General features: G+C 33.8%; 1 protein-coding gene across 3 annotated transcripts in view; it reads right to left on the bottom strand.

The window, feature by feature from the left end:
* GABRB2 (gamma-aminobutyric acid type A receptor subunit beta2) overlaps positions 1–16,451 on the bottom strand; it is a 283,903-nt gene that overhangs the window by 35,062 nt on the left and 232,390 nt on the right. The window contains exon 9 of one of the 3 annotated variants that reach the window (XM_024750625.1): positions 15,744–15,857. The exons of the other annotated variants lie outside the window; for them this stretch is intronic. Within the exon in view, the coding sequence (XP_024606393.1) occupies positions 15,744–15,857 (114 nt within the window). The remainder of the gene's footprint in view (positions 1–15,743; positions 15,858–16,451) is intronic. 3 annotated transcript variants of the gene reach the window in all.

The raw sequence follows: 16,451 nt of genomic DNA on the forward strand, positions 1-16,451 counted from the left end.
CACCACCACCACCCCTGTGCTGCTCTCCCCGCTTGTTGTCCATACGTTTGTTCTTTACATCTGTGTCTCATTTTCTGCCCTGCAAACTGGTTCATCCATACCATTTTTCTAGGTTCCAAATATATGCGTTAATACATGATATTTGTTTTTCTCTTTCTCAGTTACTTCACTTTGTATAACAGTCTCTAGATTCATCCACTTCTCTACAAATGACACAATTTCATTCCTTTTTATGTCTGATTAATATTCCATTGTATATATGTACCACATCTTCTTGATCCATTTGTCTGTCGATGGGCATTTAGGTTGCTTCCATGACCTGGCTATTGTAAATAGTGCTTCAGTGCACATTGGGGTGCATGTGTCTTTTTGAATTATGGTTTTCGCTGGGTATATGCCCAGTAGTGGGATTGCTGGGTCATATGGTAATTCTATTTGTAGTTTCGTAAGGAACCTCTATACTGTTCTCCATAGTGGCTGTATCAATTTCCATTCACAGCAACAGTGGAAGAGGGTTCCCTTTTCTCCACACCCTCTCCAGCATTTGTTGTTTGTAGATTTTTTGATGATGCCCATTCTAACTGGTGTGAGGTGATACCTCGTTGTAGTTTTGATTTGCATTTCTGTAATAATTTTTGATGTTGAGCAGCTTTTCATGTGCTTCTTGGCCATGTGTATATCTTCTTTGGAGCAATGTGTATTTAGGTCTTCTGCCCATTTTTGGATTGGGTTGTTTTTTTAATATTGAGATGCATGAGTTATTTATATATTTTGGAGATTAATCCTTTATCTGTTGATTCATTTGCAAATATTTTTTCCCATTCTGAGGGTTGTCTTTTCGTCTTATGTTTTCCTTTGCTGTGCGAAAGCTTTTAACTTCCATTAGGTTCCATTTGTTTATTTTTGTTTTTATTTCCATTACTCAAGGAGGTGTATCAAAAAAGATCTTGCTGTGATTTATGTCAAAGGGTGTTCTTCCTATGTTTTCCTCTACGAATTTTATAGTGTCTGGTCGTATATCTAGGTCTCTAATCCATTTTGAGTTTATTTTTGTGTATGGTGTTAGGGAGTGTTCTAATTTCATTGTTTTACATGTAGCTGTCCAGTTTTCCCAGCACGACTTATTGAAGAGATCGTCCTTTCTCCATTGTATACCCTTGCCCCCTTTGTCATAGTTTAGTTGACCATAGGTGCGTGGGTTTATCTCTGGGCTTTCTATCCTGTGCCATTGACCTATATTTCTGTTTTTCTGCCAGTACCATATTGTCTTGATTACTGTACCTCTGTAGTATAGTCTGAAGTCAGGGAGTCTGATTACTCCAGCTCCATTATTCCCCCTCAAGACTGCTTTGGCTATTTGGGTTCTTTTGTATTTCCATACAAATTTTAAGATTTTTTCTAGTTCTGTGAAAAATGCCAGTGGTAGTGTGATAGGGATTGCATTGAATCCATAGATAGCTTTCGTTAGTATAGTCATTTTCACAATATTCATTCTTCCAATCCAAGAACATGGTATATGTCTCCAACTGATAGTATCATCTTTAAGTTATTTCATCAGTGTCTTACAATTTTCTGCATACAGGTCTTTTGTGTCCCTAGGTAGTTTTATTCCTAGGTATTATATTCTTTTTGTTGCAGTGGTAAATGGGAGTGTTTCCTTAATTTCTCTTTCACATTTTTCAACATTACTGTATAGGAAGGCAAGAGATTCTGTGCATTAATTTTGTATCCAGCAACTTTACCAAATTCATTGATCAGCTCTAGTAGTTTTCTGGTGGCATCTTTAGAATTCTCTGTAGAGTATCATGTCATCTGCAAACAGTGACAGTTTTACTTCTTTTCCAATTTGTATTCCTTTTATTTCTTTTTCTTCTCTGATTTCTGTGGCTAAAACATGCAAAACTAAGTTGAATAATAGTGGTGAGAGTGGACATCCTTGTCTTGTTCCTGATCTTAGCGGAAATGCTTTCAGTTTTTCACCATTGAGAATGATGTTTGCTGTGGGTTTGTCATATATGGCCTTTAATATGTTGAAGTAGGTTCCCTCTATTCCCACTTTCTGCAGAGCTTTTATCATAAATGAGTGTTGAATTTTGTCAAAAGCTTTTTCTGCATCTATTGAGATGATCATATGGTTTTGTTCCTTCAATTTGTTAATATGGTGTATCACATTGATTTGCATATATTGAAGAACCCTTGCATCTCTGGGATAAATCCCACTTGATCATGGTGTAGAATCCTTTTAATATGCTGTTGGAATCTGTTTGCTAGTATTTCGTTAAGGATTTTTGCATCTATAGTCATCAGTGATATTGGTCTCTAATTTTCTTTTTTTGTAGTATCTTTGTCTGGTTTTGGTATTAGGGTGGTAGTGGCCTAATAGAATGAGTGTGGGAGTGTTCCTTCCTCTGAAATTTTTTGGAAGAGTTTGAGAAGGATGGGTGTTAGCTCTTCACTAAATGTTTGATAGAATTCACCTGTGAAGCCACTTGGTCCTGGGCTTTTGTTTGTTGGAAGATTTTTAATCACAATTTCTTTAGTTGTGATTGGTCTGTTCATATTTTCTGTTTCTTCTGGTTCAGTCTTAGAAGGTTATACCTTTCTAATAATTTGTCCATTTCTTCCAGGTTGTCCATTTTATTGGCATAGAGTTGCTTGTAGTAGTCTCTTAGGATGCTTTGTATTTCTTCAGTGTCTGTTGTAACTTCTCCTTTTTCATTTCTGATTTTGTTTTGAGTCCTCTCTCTCCTTTCTGTGATGAGTTTGGCTAATGGTTTATCAATTTTGTTTATCTACTCAAAGACCCAGCTTTTAGTTTTATTGATCTTTGCTATTGTTTTCTTTGTTTCTATTTCATTTATTTCTGCTCTGATCTTTATGATTTCTTTCCTCCTGCTAACTTTGGCTTTTGCTTATTCTTCCTTCTCTTGTTCCTTTAGGTGTAAGGTTAGATTGTTTATTGGGGATTTTTCTTGTTTCTTGAAGTAGGCTTGTATTGCTATAAACTTCCCTCTTAGAACTGCTTTTGCGGCATCCCACAGGTTTTGGATCTTCGTGTTTTCATTGTCATTTTTCTCTAAGTGTTTTTTGATTTCCTCTTTAATTTCTTCAGTTATCTCTTGGTTATTTAGTAACGTATTGTTTAGCCTCCATGTGTTTTTGTTTTTTACGTTTTTTTCCCTCTAATTGATTTCTAATCTCATAGCGTTGTGGTTAGAAAAGATGCTTGATATGATTTCAATTTTCTTAAAATTGCTGAGGCTTGATTTGTGAGCCAAGATGTGAGCAATCCTGGAGAAAATTCTGTGCACACTTGAGGAGAAAGTGTAATCTGCTGTTTTTGGATGGAATGTACTATAAATATCACTTAAATCTATCTAGTCTATTGTGTCATTCAAAGCTTGTGTTTCGTTATTAATTTTCTGTTTGTATGATCTTCCATTGGTGTAAGTGAGTGGTTAATGTCCCCCACTATTATTGTGTTACTGTTGATTTCCTCTTTTACAGCTGTTAGCAGTTGCCTTATGTGTTGAGGTGTTCCTATGTTGGGTGCATATATATTTATAATTGTTATATCTTCTCTGGTTGATTCCTTGATCATTATGTAGTGCCCTTCCTTGTCTTTTGTAACCTTCTTTATTTTAAAGTGTATTTTGTCTGATATGAGTATTGCTACTCCAGCTTTCTTTTGATTTTCATTTGCATGGAATATCTTTATCCATCCCCTTACTTTCAGTCTGTATGTGTCCCTAGGTCTGAAGTGGGTCTCTTGTAGACAGCATATATATGGGTCTTGTTTTTGTATCCATTCAGCAAGCCTGTGTTTTTTGGTTGGAGCATTTAATCCATTCACGTTTAAGGTAATTATTGATATGTATGTTCCTATTACCGTTTTCTTAATTGTTTTGGGTTTGGTTTTGTAGGTCCTCTTCTTCTCTTGTGTTTCCCACTGAGAGAAGTTCCTTTAGCATTTGTTGTAGAGCTGGTTTGGTAGTGCTGAATTCTCTTAGCTTTTGCTTGTCTGTTAAGCTTTTGATTTCTCCAGTGAATCGGAATGGGATCCTTGCCAGGTAGAGTAATCTTGGTTGTAGATTCGTCCCTTTCATCACATTAAGTATATCATGCCACTCCCTTCTGGCTTGTAGAGTTTCTGCTGAGAAATCAGCTGTTAACCTTATGGGAGTTCCCTTGTATGTTATTTGTCGTTTTTCCCTTGCTGCTTTCAATAATTTTTCTTTGTCTTTAACTTCTGCCAGTTTGATTACTATGTGTCTCAGCGTGTTTCTCTTTGGGTTTATACTGTATGGGACTCTCTGCACTTCCTGGACTTGAGTGGCTATTACCTTTCCCATCTTAGGGAAGTTGTCGACTATTATCTCTTCAAATATTTTCTCAGGTTCTTTCTCTCTCTTCTCCTTGTGGGACCCCTATAATGCGAATGTTGTTAGGTTTAATGTTGTCCCAGAGGTCTCTTAGGTTGTCTTCATTTCTTTTCATTCTTTTTTCTTTATTCTGTTCCATGGCAATGAATTCCACCATTCTGTCTTCCAGGATACTTACCCGTTCTTCTGCCTCAGTTATTCTGCTATTGATTCCTTCTAGTGTATTTTTCATTTCAGTTATTGTACTGTTCATCTCTGTTTGTTTGTTATTTAATTCTTCTAGGCCTTTGTTAAACATTTCTTGCATCTTCTTGATTTTTGCCTCCATTCTTTTTCTGAGGTCCTGGACGATCTTCACTATCATTATTCTGAATTCTTTTTCTGGACGGTTGCCTATCTCCACTTTATTTAGTTGTTTTCCTGGGGTTTTATCTTGTTCCTTCATCTGGTACATAGCCCTCTGCCTTTTCATCTTATCTATCTTTCTGTGAATAATGAACTTTTTATTAGTTTTGTTTAGTGGTGACTTGGGCATTCTGAGAGAATAAATTGTATTTCCAAAATTTATTTTTTTGTGTGTCATTCCCACCCTAGGAAAATGCCTAATTGAAGGGAAATAAGTCATAGTAAGTTTTTGCCTCCTTGCAGGACAGGACATGTCCAGGTTCTCTGAATGAGAAGGAACTCACAGAGAAACTGATCATGCAGCAGCAAAGAACATGGCAGGAACACTTAAGGGGCTTTGGTCCTGGGAATTTTTTCACTGATGATGACTCACCAGGTGTCTGTTCCATTTTCTCATCTATAAAATGGGGATTATATCTACCCTCTATGTTTCTGGTGATTTTTGAGATAATTAAATAAGGTATCACAGGAAGCACATTGAAAAAGTACAAATACTATACTGAGGAACAATATGATTATCATCTAATGGACCTGCCTGGTTGGTTATGTACTATTTACTTTAGATCTTACTATTTAATTTATATCCCAATTAATTCAATATAAGAAGTATGTCTTTTTAGATGAGTTATTTGTAGGATAGTAGTTGGATCTAAAGTACTTTTAGTTTTTCCTAATCCAGGAAATTGTTTTATCATATTTCTCTTTATCAATATTTTTCATTGTTTTTTAAAGGGAAACTTGTTAAAGGAAATGGTTTTTAACCACAAGGTATGATATGTATTGCAAGTGTGTGTAAATTTTAAGTTAGCAAGCAATTGCTTGTAATGGAAATAAATGGCAGTAGGTTTAGTTGAAAGTAGGCTATGAGACTAATGACTTTTAGGCCAGCATGTTTGGTAAACATTCTAGAACAGTATGATTTTAAGGTTGCTAAGATCTTAGAGATCATATCCTTATTTTACAAGACAGCTTTACATCTCTGATATTACAAATATGGCTTCAGTGTCAGAGTTGAAACTTGAATCCTGAGTCTCCTGAGGTTCAGTATACTGCACTATTAGAAAATTAATGGTTGTTGATGGGCAGCTGTATTTGTAGGAAGCTGTGAGTACTGTTGCTACAGGTACATGAAAGCTTGGAAAAAATATTCGAGGTCTCTTTGTCTAACTGAGTCAGTGGAATCTTGACTCTCTGGTGACAACACTGAGAAGAAAGCTGGACAGCAAGGGCTTGGCTAGTCCTAGATCAGAGCAGTTACTGTGTAATCCAGACCATTCTCTCCCTTTCTTTCTTTATTCCCCGCCTTTTCCTTTTTGCCAGCAATTATTATTAGACTATAATATAAGCAGTAGTAATTAGAAATGAGGATGTGCTATTTATATGTAATTACCTTGGGTTATTCTGATTAAGAAATACATGAAGCATTGGGAAAAGTAGGGATTGTGTGTGGTGTGTATGTGTATGGGTGTGGAAGGCATGGTAAGAGTATGTGTGTGTCTGAGAAAGAGAGAATGTAATAAAGGATCATAGGATCGTACTTGCAAATCAGATGGGAATATGTATACATACACACACATACACTTTCTTAAAATTTAAAAGTAATATATACTCATTGTAACAGTTTAAACACTATAGAAATATATAAAGTGAAAAACAGAAGTATTCCTACTATCCTATCCTCCAAATGTAGCCACTAGGGAAACAAATTTTAAAAATAAAATAATGCAATAATCTTGTGTTATTGGTTTTGTGACTGGAAAAATATAAAGTTGACCATTATCCCATACTACTAATAACATAGTACTCAGGATGGATCAAATGTAAAACATGAAACAATGAATTAAGTATAAAAAGAAAAAATTTCAGAAAAATTTAGAAGACCACATGTCTAACCTAGAGTTTCAATAGGAATTTTTATCTATTCCAGAAGACCCAGAAATTATAAAAGTACACATAATTAGACAATACAAAAATTAAAAACAGTATGGCATGAATGAGAGCTGGGGAAAAATATCTGCAATGTAACATACTAATAAATGGTTAATTATTTATTATGCTTAGAACTCTAGAAACTGAAAACAAAGAAAATGGATAAGAATAATCATAGGCAATTCATAGGGAAGCCAATTCAAAGAGCACAAAAATATATGAAAAGTTACTCAGTTGTTTAACAAATGTGAGAAATACAAGTTAAAATAAGATAGACCCATAATAAATTGTAAAGAGCAATCAATAATCAATATTGCTGAAGGGAAAGTGAGAAAGAGGATATGTTCATATAGAAGCACAAAGAGACATAAGAGATTTATAAAAATTATTACAAAATATTGTTGCTTTGTTCCCCCAGGGAACAAAGTAAGATTCAGATGGGTTTTTACTTTCTGTTTTTAAGTATTATGTAAATGAAAATAATCTTGTGCTTTAAAAATGTAATCAGAAAGAAGCTTAAAAAAATTTTCCTTGTGGAAAGAGGTTAACCTGATAGGAATGGTAAGAGAGAAAGAAAAGTATAAACATTAAACATTTTTACAAGGTCAAATATTAATTCTTTTCTGGAGTCTGGATTTTCTGCCTTGCTTTACCTTATATATGTTTATTAAAATGTTTATGTGTGATTTTCTGCCTTTTCCTCTTTAAAAAGAAAATTAGATCTTTGATGTATATAGAATTTAATCCAGAGGAAGGAGTGTGTTAGTTATATGGTACTATATATTTAAATATACCCAAATGGTCATCCAGTTGTCATTGCTATTTATGAGATAATTCACATGTTCCCAAGATATGAAATGATACTTTTATTAAGAACTTAATTTTATTATATTTCCAAGTCAGCTTCTACTCGCTTTATTTAGAGAGTGCTGATGTAGTCCTATACTACATTAATCACTGTGGTTTTATAATTTATTTAAACTTCTTGTAGAGTTATTCATTTCTTTCTATTTTTCATTTTCCTGATTTTTTCTATAATTTTTTCCTTTCAAAGAAATTTTAGAATTACTGTTTCAAATTTCTAAGACAAACCACTAAAAAAAGAAACTCCAAAATGAGGCCCATTGAGATTACACTAAACTCATAGAATAGTTTAGAAATAACCAATTCCTTTAAAATGTTATCTTTTTTAAAAAATAAGGTTTTTTTTTAAACAAAGATGGCTTTCATTAAAAACATTATTGGTAAAAGGGCTCTATTCCTCCTTTCCATTATATTTTTCATTATTGTTTATATATTCCTTACATAGAAAAGTTACAAAAACTTCCCATACTTCTGCTATGATTTCTAAAGCTTGCTTCCTCCCAGTTAATTCTCTTGGATTTTGCTTGAATAAAGTAATTCTTTTTGCTAAGGGTACAATTATTATTTCCTCCTTTTCTAACATTACTTTTCTTCTCTCATATAATTTCACTGGCTAACAATTTTGAAAAAGTTAAATAATAGTGGTGATGGTGAGCATCCATTTCTTGTTCCTGTCTTTACTGTCCCACCTTTAGACAAAAGGTAACAGATAAAGCCTCTGGTTACATAGATAAATAGAGAAACCACAGCAGGGAAATAGCCATTGCTTCCCAATTTCCTAAGGGATTTTAAATTTATAACTAAAAATGAATACTGAATTCAATAGATACCTTTGAAAACCTTTTGGTATCTATTAAAAGGATGAAAAACTTTTCACCTTTTCAACTTATTAATATGGTAAATAATACTATATTTTTATTTTGAAATGATACTATGTGGTTATGTTGTAGTTTGCTTTGAGTATTCTGTGGATTCAAAGTGATAAGTTAATTTAAAGATTATTTTTTCTCCCACTGATATTCATTAGTGAAGTGGATCCATAGTGTCCTTTATGTACCTTTGTGTTTTTTTAGATATGGTTTTGGCACCTTATTTATGTTATATTACTTTCTAAATCATTTGGAAGTTCCTCTTTCTTTCTGCTACGATCTGCTAGAGTTTAAATACCAATGGAGGTATTTGCTTTTTTTTAAAAATAAATTTATTCATTTTATTTATTTTTTTGGCTGCATTGGGTCTTCGTTGCTGTGCACAGGCTTTCTCTAGTTGCAGCGAGCGGGGGCTACTCTTCATTGCAGTGCGGGGGCTTCTCATTGCAGTGGCTTATCTTGTTGCGGAGCACAGGCTCTAGATGTGAAAGCTTCAGTAGTTGTGGCATGAGAGCTCAGTAGTTGTGGCTTGCGGGCTCTAGAGCACAGGCTCAGTAGTTGTGGCACACGGGCTTAATCACTCCACAGCATGTGGGATCTTCCCAGACCAGGTATCGAACCTGTGTCCCCTGCATTGGCAGGTGGATTCTTAAACACTGAGCCACCAGGGAAGTCCCAGTACTTGCTTTTTAAAATTTGACAGGACTTATTGCTGAAACTTTCTAGGCCAGCTGACCCTTTGCAGTGGGAGTTAAATTTTTCTGTCAATTATCTTAGTTTTATCTTTGGTAATTAATCTGTTTTTGTTTTCTCTTTCTCCCAGGGTCAGTTTTGCTAATTTAGAATTTCTAAGGATGTCATGTATTTTACCACATTTTCTAACATATCTGCATAATTTTCTTTTATTTGCACCCTTCTATGTAATTGTCATGTTTTAAAATTTTCTATTGTGGTTTACCACATTGGCTCCCTCTTTGCTTCTTTAATAAGCTTTTCCTTGGTCAATTATTTGCCTATTGTACTTAAATTTTAAAAAAATAACTGACTTACTCGTAAATTATTTTGTTTTAATTTTCTAATTTGTTAACTTACAATTTGTCTTAATTACTTCCTTCTACTTTTAGGTGTTTGGTTTGCTCTTTTTTTTAACTTCTTGAATTGAATATTATATTCACCTTTTAAAAGTACTTGCTAGAGATGTATTTGAAACTACAACTTTCTGACTGTTAACTATTTTAACCACATCCCTTAGGATTAATTATGTAGTATTTTAAGCTGCCATTATTTTCTAAATGTTCTTCAAATTAATTTTTATTGTACCTTTGATACATGGTTGTATAAAAATGAGTTTATACAACTAATAAACTTTATTAAATAAATATACTGCTTAATGTTTCTTTCATTTTCTCTATTTCCAATCATTTAAGTTCATTTAGATGCTATTTCAATTTTAGTTTTATAAATTATGTATGAATTATTAACCAATCATTATATCTTTGTTTTACATTATAATTATATTTCTCAGTCTTAATAATTTTTAACTTCAATTCATCCTTATAGAGTAATAATAGTCAATCTTCTATTTTCTTTGGATTTGTATTTACCTCATTTGTTTTTGTCTGTGACTTTACTTAGAATATTTTCCCCATACTTTTACTTTAGAAGTATTTCTAATAAATAGCATTTTATTGGGTTTAGTTCTTGATTTAATTTGAGAATCTTATTCTTTTGATATGTGAGTTGATATATGTTCTAGTTAAAACAGTTAAGACAACCTTGGTCTTAAGTCTATTATCTTAATTCCTGTTCTACATTTGCTTTTTAGTTGTCCTTATCCTTATTCTGATGTCTAACTTTACCTACATTATCTGCATCTTTTTTTTACTGAAATATAGTTGACATATAATATTTTGTTAGCTTCAGGTACACTACATAATGATTTGACATTTGTATGCATTATGAAATAATCACCACATTGAGTTAAGTAACCATCTGTCCTCCTACAAGTTTATTACAATATCATTGACCATATCCCTTACGTTGTCTATATCCCCATAACTATTTATTATGTAACTGAAAGTTTGTACCTCTTAATACTCTTCATCTGTACTGCCCATGGGGTATGGGCACCCCTCTCCCTTTGACAAACAGCTGTTTATTCTCTGTATCTATGGGTCTGTTTTCATATTGTTTTGTGGATTCCACAAGTGAGATCATACAGTATTTGTCTTTCTCTGACTTATTTTACTTAGCATAATGCATTCTAGGTCCATCCGTATTGTCACAAATGGCAATATTTCATTTTTTATGGAGGAGTAACATTCCACTGTATATATACACTACATCTTTTTATCTGTTTGCCTATTGATGGGCACTTAGGTTGATTTCATATCTTGGCTATTGTAAATAATGCTGCTCTGCATCTCTCTTTAGTTTATTTTCACCTTCTTCTCTGAGGTTTTTATAAGATGAATTGTCAGTTCTTGATTCTTCTTCTACCATAATGACTCAGATTTTCATGTTTTAGTGTAATACCATAAAGATCTGAGAAAGCTGATCTCTTCCACTAAAGATTTTGATTTGCATCTCAGGTGGAATCTACTTTTTAAGCAAGCATCCCAAATGACCTTAAGGAAGTCTATAATAGAAACACTGTTGTATAGACATTATCTATGTTAATTTTAAACATATCCTTAATCTTCAAATTCTTGATTCATAAACTCAAGAATAAAAGGTAATTATTGAGTCCTTGCTGTGAATTAGAAAACAAATACTTCTCCCTCATCAACAATACCATCCTGCTTTATTTTTATATATCTTCAGTACCTAATATTTAAAAATATTTCAATTATATTTTATTCTACAACTTAAATTTCTGGAGTTGTATAGTTTTAGTTCTACATGTTATCTTTAGCTCTACATGCTAGCATATATTGACTTTTTCTGTTCTAACGTTCTTACTTTGACTCTCTTTTGTTGGGGGCTAGATTTTTCTTTATACTAAGCTATAATATTTTTCTTTGAATAAGGACGCATGGATGCTATGTTCCCTTAGATTTTGCATATTGAGGATAGATTGTCTTTCTTTTGCATTAAAATAATATCAATAATATTCTTAGGTTATATTTTTCCCCCTCAGAACCCCGTAATATTTTTCCATTGTTTTATAAAATTTAATATTGCCGTGGAGTAGTTTGAGATTTTTTTTTCCTTACCTGTTGGTCACTTTTTCTGACTGGAAGTTTAATAATTTTAGAAGAATATAATAAGGTGGCAATGGTATTATATAATTTTTATCTTAGAATCCAGTATATCCTTTTGGCTTACTGCTTAATTTCATTACAGGTATGTATAAACACACAATGTACAGCATAGTAGTTAGAGTGTATCCTCTAGTCATATTTTCTGTTCAACCATTTTTTTAGCTGTTCAACCTTAAGAAAATTAATTACATGTTCTGGGTCTCTGTTCATCATTTATAAAATTATAACTGCTACAACACAGGGTAATAATGACTAATGTTATGAGATAATATATATAGAGTGCTTAAGCATATACATGGCATTCAAGAAGTATTTATCATTATTATAATTAGCTATTGATGTCAGATTTAAATATTTTTTTCTATTTGCTTTTTGTTCCATTCTATACTTCACCACCATTATGGCTCTGCATGTTTGCTCTGCTGTACCTATCCTGTATATTATGTTTTCTCTAAGTGGTTTCTAACTGTACATCTCTTTTTTTCTGTATTTGGCATGATTTTCTACAGCCTGAATTTTGTGTTACTGCCTTGACTTTTTTGCCATATTGATCTTCTTTCTTAACAATTTTAGATGCAGTTATTAGTGTCTACGAAAATTGTTCATCCTTGATCTTTTGTTTCATATTCTCTTTCAATTTTTGCAAGAAAAACACTTTTTTAATTAAAGTTTTTAATATATCCTGAAATATTTTTTCCATTAATGGGTCATTATCTGTCTTTTGCGTGCTGAGTTCCTCTCTCTCTCCCTACGAACGAGTGAGAGAGAGAGAGAGAAAGAGAGCAGGGAGAGACAATGTCATTTGGTAGTTTTCCTGCACAGTTGCCATGCTGATTCTTTGTTTAGATGCTTCATTTTATAGGCAGACCTTTCTATAGGGTTTTCCTATTTGCTCAAATATAGCTTGGGTAGATTCTTCTGGATTTTGCTTGCACTAACATTGGCCCTCCTTATGCATTTCTGTCTCTCTGCAGAGCTTCAGTTTTAGTTGGGTGTTGTTTTTGTTTTGCTTTTCCATTGCCATTTTATCCTTTACGGCTTTTGGACAGAGAAGAGAAAAACTGCACCTGGGTTTTTGGATTCTTATGATCTCCATTTCTCTAACACTTTTCACAACAGAAAGCAGTTAGACATCAGTTTTCTGTTTCTTCATCATTTTAAGGGCTGGGTGATATGTATGTATGTGTGTGTGTGTGTGTGTGTGTGTGTGTACTGCCACACTCTCATAGTAGGTATGTAAACTATAGTAGAACTTTTCTAGGGAACAATTTGGCAATATGTATCACCATTTTAAAGCATATACTTTTTGACTCAGAAATTTCACTTTAAGAAATATATTAGGAATCAATGGTATGTAAACATGTCAGCAATGGGGTACTTATTTTAGTTGTTTATAATCAAAAACCACTTAGAGGGGCTTCCCTGGTGGTGCAGTGGCTGAGAGTCCGCCTGCCGATGCAGGGGACACGGGTTCGTGCCCCGGTCCGGGAAGATCCCACATGCTGCGGAGCAGCTGGGCCCGTGACCCATGGCCACTGAGCCTGTGTGTCTGGGGCCTGTGCTCCGCAACAGGAGAGGCCACAACAGTGAGAAGCCCGCGTACCACAAAAAACCAAAACAAAACAAAAAAAACACTTAGAAACAATGTAAATGTCTAACAATAGGTGTTTGTTATATAGATCATGGTGTATACATTCAATAAAATATTTTGTAGTTATTAGAAATGATGTATACTTATACTGATGTTTAAAGACACAGGTAAGTAGAAAATAGCATACACACAATAGTAGAGCATAATTATTTGTATAAAAGTATGTCATTAAGTGTGAAAAAAGGACAATGCTAACAATGATTATATCTGGGTGTGGAGTACAGGTGGTTTTCATTGCCTTCGCACATTTTTTTTAAAAGACTGACCATAAATTAGTTTTACAATCATAAAACAGTAATAGAGATAAAAAAAAGAAAAATTGAGAAAGATACACACTGCTACCATCTCCAGAATAATAGCAACAATTTATGGAGTGCTCTATGTCTGGTACTGTATAAGGCCCTTAACAAATTATCTCATTTAATCCTCTCAGTAGCTCCATGAAGCAAAATCTTATTGTTTCAGTTTTCAGCTAAGGAACTTGAAGGATGGAAAAGTTAAACACGTGTAATGTTACACAGCTCACAGAAGACCAGGCCTGAAGGTGAACCCAGTTCAGTCTGATTCTAACAGCTACCATCATCCCAGTGCATTCTATTGCCTCTGAGGATTGTCAAATACATTTCAATGCTTTTGCAGGTTACAGGTTTAACAGCTCATCATTCAAACTTTTGAATACTGGCCCTTATTTCATACTCTAAATACGAACTTAAAAGAGAATTAAAAAGACAGAGTAAAGACACACCCAACAAAGAAAAGTATAAAGGCAGATGACATTAAGATTCGTATTTCAATGTAAATCATTCTCTTTAACATAATGTTTTATGAAATAGAGAGAAAGAGTTCTTGACAAATGAGGGTCCAAATCATGGCATCGGAGAGTATCGTTAACTTTCAATCCATTAGCTAACAAGAACAACAGAGGCAAATTTTCTTTCAAATATTCTCATAATCTGAGGATTTTCCTGAATTTTCATGTAACTTTTACCCAGTCATAGACCAATCATGCAGTATACTCTGATTTTGATTTTGGAAAATACATTATTTTTCAACCATTTTCATCATAAACCCGAACTCCAACTGTCAGACATATTTTCTTCTAAATGATTAGCATTCTACCCAGAATACTGCCCAATCAAATCAGTCTACTTCCATTTCAACAATAGTGGCTTCAGTTAAAAACAAGAACCGCAGCAACATCACAAATGAGATAGCCTGAGAGCACAGACATAGCAGGGGATTGGGACTAAAATAGTGAGTAACAAAATTTCAAACACCTCTTCTCCTGGAATCTACCTAATATCATTTATCAGACTCATGCTACATATAACACAACAAGTAATGAAGTTAAAAGAACAACTTAAAATAGTAAAACAAACTAGCAATTTAAGAGGTTAACCATAACTGTTTCCCACCCCAAAGGTAATAACAATGAGGAATCAAGGAATTTGCGGTCAGAGCCACAAAACTAAGGAAGAACATGACACTTCAAGATATAATAATGGCAGCTTCTCTGGCATCAAGTCCTCATAGGAAAGATTCACAGCGTTCAGTATCATTCACTGCCTCACCAAGAAACAGAACGAAAACAAATGAGAGGTAGGCAGTAGATGATAATGTGGAATGGTGACAATCACCATCTTCCTCCTCCAATTTGGCGGGTAATGTGAATGACAATTTGCCAATTAAGAAATGTAAACACGTGAGGATTCAGAAACTAAACTCTAAGTTTTAGCCCCCAATGGGCTTTCTTTGGAGTTCATTTAAGTCAAGAACATTGTCAAGAAACGATCTCAATTATTGCCTCTTATCTATCATTATAACAACACTGGACCTGCTGAGATAATACTTATTTCTAAAATATAAATAACAATAAAGGAACAAGGACTTGATGCAAACATAACATTCTCACACACAAGTGAATGATCTAGGGCAGAAAATATAGGTTCCTGAATTCTAAGCCAACCTACGGAAGGACTGTATAATTCTCCACCTATTCCACCATCCCAAAGAAACACAACAAGAAAACTAAGAAATGCCAGAGTATATAATGATACTCTATACTTTATACTCTCAATACAAATGAAAAGAATACGATCTGCTCGTTTTCTTTCTTTAGCACAACAATAATGTATGAGTGGAACACTGAAGCTTAGGTTCATCATAACTACATCATAACTACATTTAACTACATTTAAAAAAAACAAACCCAGGAAAACCCCATTATGGTCTCATGAAAACATTTAACGTATCCCCACGTCTCAGGATACAAGTCCATAGGTTATCTGCAAAAACGCCATACATTAATTTAAAGGGAACAGCTAAACATATTGGCTCCAACAGAAATACAAATAAATGGATTAAAAACTGGCTATCTAACCGTATACAGAGAGAAATCGTAATTGGTAGTCCGTCTAGTTGGGGAGAGGTTTCCAGTTGGGTCCCACAAGGATCGATATTGGGTCCCATTTTGTTTAATATCTTTATAAAAAATCTGGAAGACAAAGTAGAGAATGTGCTAATTAAGTCGACTGATGCCACTAGATTAGAATTGGTGGTTAAAGTAAATTGGCTATAGATAAATGCTACTGGTCTCTAGAAAGACCGATGCTAACAGAGACTAGAACTTCTAAATAGTTCTTTTTAATGTATCACTTACAAAATCTAGTTTCAAGCACTAGAAATAAATAAATTTAAAAGATCTTAGTGCTCTGTTTAACCAAAAATTTAGGTGTAATGGATAAAGACAACACAGAGACTCCAACACCCATGAATGCAGAATAAAGGATGCCCCCCCAGTAGATCTTTTCGGTGCAGCTTTATTGGGAAAACTGGTGGTTGTGGGTCTCTCGATACAGTAAGGATATTGGAGGCATTTCAGATATGCAAGAATCAAGGTGGTGAAAAGACAGAAGTAACTAAAGTCTCAACTATATATACACCTAGTTATTGGCAGAAAAATAAACAAGAAAACAACATAAAGCTTAAAATAAAAAAAGGGAGCACTGAAAATTGAAGGCATGAACAGGAAAAGTGGGAAAATTGATCAAGAGAAAACCCTATAAGGAAACACACACACACACACACA

This window comes from Neophocaena asiaeorientalis, unplaced genomic scaffold, assembly GCF_003031525.2.
Source record: "Neophocaena asiaeorientalis asiaeorientalis breed wild unplaced genomic scaffold, Neophocaena_asiaeorientalis_V1.1 scaffold527, whole genome shotgun sequence".
Taxonomy (NCBI): domain Eukaryota; kingdom Metazoa; phylum Chordata; class Mammalia; order Artiodactyla; family Phocoenidae; genus Neophocaena; species Neophocaena asiaeorientalis.